Source organism: Oryzias melastigma, linkage group LG12, assembly GCF_002922805.2.
Source record: "Oryzias melastigma strain HK-1 linkage group LG12, ASM292280v2, whole genome shotgun sequence".
Lineage (NCBI taxonomy): Eukaryota > Metazoa > Chordata > Actinopteri > Beloniformes > Adrianichthyidae > Oryzias > Oryzias melastigma.
In genome coordinates, this window is record NC_050523.1 from 13,948,908 (window position 1) to 13,956,424 (window position 7,517).

The window sequence follows — 7,517 nt, forward strand, 5'->3', positions numbered from 1 at the left end:
GGTCCCTAACTACACCCAGAGCGAATGTCTGTCGAATATCCAATATCCAACTAACTTCACCTCGGTAAGGGACACAGCGGTCAAGAAGATGGATGGATGGATGGATATAGCCAGAGAGCCACCATGGATACATAAAAGAGCCACATCTGGAGCCACAGGGAGACCTCTGACCTATGTTAATTGTTTTAAAATAATTACTTTTCTTTAACAAAAACTGTTAAAGTTTAAATTTGAATTTTTTTTTTACATGTTTGTTTCATAACATGTAGCTTATATGATTGGGTTTGGTTTTCATTTCTCATTGGGAAAATAATAATTAGGCTGTGGGCCAATGTTATTGACATGTTGATCGATTCCCGCCATCAGTGACGCACTCCTCCCGGATCGATGCGTCACTCATGGGACAGATGCGCTGTTATTTGCGGCCGGCTTCACTTTGGCAGCATGAATTTTTCTTTCCCTGCTCCTCCCGCCCTCATCAAACAGTCATGCGTTACCGGGGAGGGAGGGAGGGAGATGGAGAGGTGCCGCCGGGCGGGCGGGCCGGTGCGCAGGAGGCGCAGGCGGGCATTCTGGCCGCAAAGCGCGGCGGTCCACACTCCAAGCGTGCGCTGCGCGGGATCACGAGTGTCCGTCGAGACTTTTTCAGACGCTTAAGAATCCGGGGGAGCGAGATGCGTGACCGCTTTTCTGTCCTGAATGCCCGGTCTGCGGCGTGGACGGCACCGTGACGACACCGGCGCTGTCCATGGTACCGATTGGTCGCGTGCGCCCTGCTCTCTCGTCATCCAACCTTTGATCTTGATTGACAGTTAGCGAATTATTAATAATAATTGAAAAAAAGATGAAGTGGATTTAGATCACCTTTGCAGCTCACCTTGGACTCCAAAGGTAAGTTAACAAAAGTGTCTCAGCTTGGAGACGCACATCAGTGAGTCATTTTCTCCCTATAGAATGGAATTAAAATGGCACACATTTTAAGAAGTTCGACTCTCCTGTCTGATCACTACTGTTTATGTATGCAGGTTGAATGTCCCCGAAAGAGATCCACATTTGAATATCATGAATTATTGAAAGAGGGGTGTATGATTTCTGTGTAGGAGGCATCGAGCTAAATGGAGGGAAGCTCCTGTTTAATTTCACCCACCTGTTCCCCTGTGACCTACAGTATCTGTTCACATTATCTGATGTTCCTCTAGATTCTCAGTTCTTCTTCTTTTTACTTAAAAAAGGGGGGCAGGGGTTAATTAGTGTTGGTAGGTAACTGACGTTATCCAGGACAAGCCTAAAGTTAGTTCCTCTGCCTTTTCACACTGTTCAGGTATTTCAAATCATGCTTTTTATCCTCTACAGGAACTTCTTAGACGTGCATTGAATCTTATTTTTTCATTTTGAAAGAGGACTAAACGGGCTGATGGATCGCCTGGCCAACAAGGAAGTCAGCACGGATCCTTTTGGTCCAAATGTCAAGGCCAGATCCTGTGAGGGCGGTCCAGAGTCTCCTCCCCAGCAGGAAGTGGAGGAGACTGTTCTCATCAGTCTGTCTGAGGCACTCAAGATACAGTCTGAACTGAGCCCCAAACAGCCACTTAAAACGGAGCAGCTAAAGTCTGGGTCCACTCCACTGGCCAGCATCAGCCGACCCAGACCAGCTGCTCTAAGAACTAAATCTTCTCCAAGGCCGAACAGAATCTCGTCAGAGTCTTCCAAGGGAGTGGATTTGATTCCCGCTGGTATCCCTGGACCTCAGAATTCCTGTGTCCTGCCACATTCAAAGTCAGAGTCGGCATTCCCCGTTTGCAGCATTCAAGGTCCTCAAAGCCCTTACCTGAACCCCAACAGCAGCCTGCCCGTGTCCAGGCCCAGCCCAAACCTGCCCCTCAGCCTCAGCTCCAACTCCAGCCTCAGCCCTCAGCCCCAGAGAACCCCATCACCAGGAAGCTGCAGCCCAGCTCAGTCTGAGGAGAACAAAGACTTCAGGTGAGATAAGAAACTCCTTATTTTTAAAGACGCTGAGTCATGCCTCCTGGGAATTTTATCTTTCTGAATGTTGCAGAAAGTGCAATCCTGTAGTCAACAGGCAGGAGGAAGTGAAAGTATGTCTGCCTGAATCACAGCAGCACATTCCTCAGTGGGATGTATAAACCTGACAGAAGGACATTTTTATCAGTAGAAACACGTCTACTTTATTTCTGCCAAAGAAAACAAGAATGGTTTTAATATTTGTAAATAGAGATTTGGGGTAACATGAAAAGAAGCATGCTAAATGATATTTAATGGGAAACCCTCTCCCAGTTCTAAGAGAACATCAGAAGAAAATGATTGAAAAAGTAAAGCATTTATATCTTATATTCAAAAACTATTAATTCATAAAAATGTAATAATCTTTGTATCTGACAATTGAATTTGTCTTGTCAGTAAATATTCACTAAAACAATTGTGTAATATAATAACATAAACATGCAAAAATGAATCAATGTATTTATTTTAATTGAAGGAATATTCAAATATTGTGAATATTTCATATTTAGCTTTTAATAGTGGCTCAGTACAATGCAAAAAAAATTGATTTCTAAATTTTTAACTTATTTGAGTAAATAGCTGCAGACACAGAAGACAAATTTGTACCTCAATTGCCTAAATGTAAAGAGAGAAATTGAGTAAAATTTAAAGCAACAAATACCAATTTATAGAGAAATGTTTGAAGCAATTTATGTGACTTTCTTTTTTTTTAAAGTGAACACTTGTGGGAAAAGAGCCACAAAATATCCATTTCTTATTGACTTTTTGTGCTACTGACAGATGATTTTTCGAAACTTCTAGACAAATTATTGATTGTAAAGTAATTATTTGGAAAATACAAGTTGAAAGAAATATTTAAATAGATGTAAAGTTTAATCAACCATTTCTACAATCCATATAAACACTAAAATGGCCACTGCGTCCTTGTTTTTCACTCTCCTAATGCTACAGTGCTTAGTCATTAGTGAGGTAGAGGTGCCTAATTGTGTTTATCTTTTTTTCTTTTTTCCATTTATGGAAGCCCAGATGGAAGCTTTCTCCTCTGAGGATTACCGCTCAGATTATGTCCTCTCTCAACCAACAATGCCAAACTTTAATGCAGCGTCGCCTCTGTTCTGATCCTTTTGAAAGGGTGTACATCGTCACATGGAACGTGGGATCAGCTGTCCCTCCAGATGACATCACGCCCATGTTCGGACCAAATGTTTCAGATGGGAACATCGACATGTTCATCATCGGGTAAGCGAGTATTTTTGCCAGGAAGACAGCCGCGAGTTCCCACTCAGACATCTGCCTCTTCCTCTCGCAGCTCCACCTCCCATCTCTTTGTTTCCATGGTTAAAGTTTGTGTTTGGGTTGTGAGTGACAGCTCCGATTCCCGTCTCCACACAGACTCCAGGAGGTCAACTCCATGATTAACAAGAGGCTGAAGGATGCTCTTTTTTCCGACCAGTGGAGTGAGCTTTGCATGGACACTCTCAGTCCGTTTGGATATGTTTTGGTCGGTACATCTATTGTGCTTCATGCATTTTTAATTTGCATCCACATTAAAACTATCTGTTAAAATATTCCTTCCAGGTGGCATCCCAGCGAATGCAGGGAGTGCTGCTGATGGTTTTTTCCAAGTTCTGCCATCTTCCCTTCCTCAGAGGTGTGCAGACACAGAGCACTCGCACAGGACTCGGGGGTTACTGGGTACGTGCTTTGCAATCAAGAGCGCGTGCTCTGAGAGTTATGATGCTGCAAAAACTGGGGTAGTGTCAGAGGAGTTTGAAGGGACGGGGGCAGACACAGGTAGTCTGTACCTCTATCCTACAGGCACATGCACGCCTGGGTGAATGTGTCAGTGTGTGACCTTCCTATGTGTGTTGTCAGCAGTCCCCCCTCCCCTGGCAGGCTGCTGCAGTCTCCTTCTCTTTGAGGTCAGTGCAGCAGCAGGCTGTCTGGTTCTTTGATTCTGTGACTCAGCGTCATAAAACGATGGCGTTTGATGTCCGCCCGCCATTCTTTGGATTGAAGGCTCTATATAGGGGAGCTTGATTTGTCACTACATTGTTTGACCTTTTTGTTTGTCATTAAAGGGTAATAAAGGAGGTGTAAGCGCGAGGATGACGGTGTTTGGACACCCGGTGTGCTTTCTGAACTGTCACCTGCCGGCTCACATGAGGAATCTGGAGCAGAGGGTGGAGGACTTTGAAAGCATCCTGCAGCAGCAGCAGTTTGAGGGCGGGACGGCGCCGGGAGTACTGGACCATGAGTGGGTGATTTGCACTGGGCACTAATTTTTTCTTAGTATGGTTATCCTAATTCAGTCAATAAATATTAAATATAAGCAAATGCACAGAACTGACATGAGATTCTAATACAACAGATTAAGGACGTTTATTATCAGGAGGCTAAATTATGTAAGAAATCTAACTTAGTTTCCAGAGATAGGAATCAAGCTGTTGACATTAACCCTGGGGCATAAACACACAGATATTCCAAGTCTGAACTCATTCAGGAGTGTCTGTTGTTTTCTCAGTGTGGTATTCTGGTTTGGAGATTTAAACTTCCGGATTGAGGACTACGACATCCACGTGGTGAAATGTGCCATTGACAGCAACAAGCTACCTCTGCTCTGGGAGAGAGATCAGGTGAGGCGTCCTTGGCTTTTTATTGTCAAAACATCTGACTTTTGCAAAATGTTTGTGTGCTGTGACAAACTCCTACCAACAGATGGAGCTGTTAGGCAAATATAGAATTTTAATATCAATGTGGCTCTGCCTCAGACTGGCAAACTGTCCAGGGTGTACCCTTCCTTTGCCCAGCAGTTGTTTGGATAGGCTCCAGCAACCCAGTGACTCAGTGGATTTGGAAAATGGATTTTAATGACTTTATTCTGATCAAGGTTGAAGGATATAGTTGAGTTTACTTCTTGCTTAACTTAAAAAAAATTAGTGTGGGGAGTTTCACGGAAAACCAAAACAATCAAAGGTAAAACCTCAAAAAAAGCTCCTTCTAATTTAATCCAGACAAGAACATACCAGTTTGGATTTCAAGGACATAATAAACTGCTATATGATACAAAAAGAAACCTTCTCTTAAACTAAAGGTTTTATTCATTTGATAGCATTTCTTACTGATTTTCCCCCCTCAAGGTTTCTTTTTAAGCCCATTCTGAATTATTTGAGAACATCAGGTGAAAGTGGCTTCAAAGACAATTGTTTTAATTTACAAATATTTTTAATTCGTAATCCCCACTGCCTTTAGAACTTCAGATAATAATTCATAACAATAGTTCCGCCTTGAAGATTGTGTTCTGCATCATTTTTGGGAAACATCAGAATCAGGATTTCCTTTATTGTCACTGTACAAACAATGCAAATTGTGAAGCTCTCCAAGTTTTTAAAGAATATATATTTATAAAAACAGGATTAAACGTAAAAATTAAATATAAAATGTAAAATACAAAAATATGTAAAGTCAAAATATGTATAGAAGTTACACTATTGTGAACCAAATATTACCATCCAAAAGATGCTCCAAATTTAAGCTACATTGATGGAATAAATAATAACTGAGGGAAATGTTTGCTTTATTAAACCTCCAATTAGTAGACGAATAAATCGGATAGGTTGATGCACCACTAGTTATGTAACAGAAGGACATGGAAAACAAATTAGCAGCACCTTAGGAGGATAATAAATAATTTTTTACTTTTAAGAAAGAGATGAACTTCATCCTGCAGTGCACCTGATCACTGAAGTAGGCAGAGCGCCAGCTTTGTTTTTAGAGGACTAGAAGAGAATCAACCACTTTCAGCAGCTCATGCTCTTGTTTTCAAATAAAATAAAATTAATAATTTCTTCACATTGAAGTTTACTTGTGCTGAGGATGAATGTACAGCTTAATTAAAACGATATTCTATAAACTTGTACACAATAAAAAGTAAAACTCATAATTAAAATTTGAAATATAGACATTGTATAAAATGATAACCTCAGAAACTTGCTTATAATTGGCTGTTCTCTGAAAAGCACTTCCAGACAAGACCCAAACAGTCAGACTAACCCCTATTATCCATGAATCATTACTACATTTAAATCCAATCAGGAGAGAAAGAGACTAAACAATAAAAACTATAATTAAATGTGACATTGAATTAAATACTTTCAAACCCAGGGGGAATGAACAGCAGGAGGCAAAGCGTTTGGTGACTAAAAAGTTAAAGTCCCATTAGTTGTCACAAACGTTGGCGTGTGAAATTTGTTCTTCGCCCATGACCCATCCTCTGGGGGAGTGGTGAGCTGCAGACACAGCCGTGCATGGGAACCCAGAGTTTTTATAGTCCTTGGAATAAATCGGATTTGATTTGAACTCACAACTTCCCAGCCCATGTCAAGCTAATTTGTACTAATCTTCCTTCCAATTTCCCACAGCTCAACATGGCAAAAAACACAGAGTCCATCCTGGATGGTTTTATGGAAGGACCCCTCAACTTCCCACCAACATATAAGTTTGACGTGGGCACTCACACCTATGACACCAGGTATCCAACACAAACCGATTCTCACCTCTTTATCTTTCCTATTTACTTACTCGTATTTTTGTGTTTTTAGCGCAAAGAAGAGAAAACCTGCCTGGACAGACCGCATCCTCTGGCGCCTTCGTCGCACCGGTTCCCCAGTTCCTACCCACAATGCCTCACTGCAACGCGGTCTGACTTCATGGTTGGGTGGGGCAACTAAAGTGACACAACACATGTACCGAAGTCACATGGGCTTCACCATCAGTGACCACAAGCCCGTTTCTGCATTGTTTTCACTGCATGTGAGGCAGCATCAGTTGAATACTTTAGAATGAGATTGTCAAAATTCTTTATAGAAATGTATATATTTTTATTATATTTTAAACTACAACCTATATTTGGTCTGTAGTTTCCATTCAGGGTGGATAAGCCTCTGGTGGAGCTGCAGGTCAGCAGAGAGTGGAGCAAAGTGTCAGACGCCGTGGTCAGATTCACCATTGCATCAACGTACCAGCGCAGCTCATGGGACTGGATAGCCATTTACAAGGTACATTTGAAGTTACTCTAAAATCCATTCGGATCGTTTCATTCCTTATTAGAACAATCATGAAGGATTTCTTTCTGAACAGGTTGGATTCAAGCACTACAAGGACTACCAGGCGTATGTGTGGGCCAAAGGGGAGACAGCAACACAGGTGTGGACAGCACTTAGGGATTTAGACCAAAAAAATGTGAATAATTAGAAATATTCATAAAATAATTGATTTCATTGATTTTCATTACCAGGTGACATTTCCAGAGGAAGATTTGCCAAGAGATGACTGTGAATACATCCTGGGTTACCACAGCAATAATATGAACAGCATTGTTGGACTGTCATCAATAATTAAGGTAAAACGATAAGAAAATTGTTTTGACTTTTTTTCCATTTTTTTAATTTTATTTGGTATTTTAATTACTAGAAAAAAGTTTAAAAGAATGTCTT

The 7,517-nt window shown here is 41.3% G+C and overlaps 1 protein-coding gene across 2 annotated transcripts in view; it reads left to right on the plus strand.

The window, feature by feature from the left end:
* Nucleotides 1-175: 175 nt before the first annotated feature.
* The window catches only part of LOC112163458 (inositol polyphosphate 5-phosphatase K), a 10,555-nt gene continuing 3,213 nt past the window's right edge, over nt 176-7,517 (plus strand). The window contains exons 1-12 of one of the 2 annotated variants that reach the window (XM_024299855.2): nt 176-891; nt 1,399-1,980; nt 3,154-3,261; nt 3,415-3,523; nt 3,601-3,717; nt 4,104-4,279; nt 4,547-4,658; nt 6,444-6,553; nt 6,624-6,834; nt 6,942-7,079; nt 7,162-7,227; nt 7,319-7,423. In XM_024299855.2, the coding sequence (XP_024155623.1) occupies nt 1,415-1,980; nt 3,154-3,261; nt 3,415-3,523; nt 3,601-3,717; nt 4,104-4,279; nt 4,547-4,658; nt 6,444-6,553; nt 6,624-6,834; nt 6,942-7,079; nt 7,162-7,227; nt 7,319-7,423 (1,818 nt within the window). In that variant the 5' untranslated portion in view covers nt 176-891; nt 1,399-1,414. Of the gene's footprint in view, nt 892-1,353; nt 1,981-3,153; nt 3,262-3,414; nt 3,524-3,600; nt 3,718-4,103; nt 4,280-4,546; nt 4,659-6,443; nt 6,554-6,623; nt 6,835-6,941; nt 7,080-7,161; nt 7,228-7,318; nt 7,424-7,517 lie in introns of both variants that reach the window. The other variant, XM_024299854.2, reaches the window with a different exon arrangement.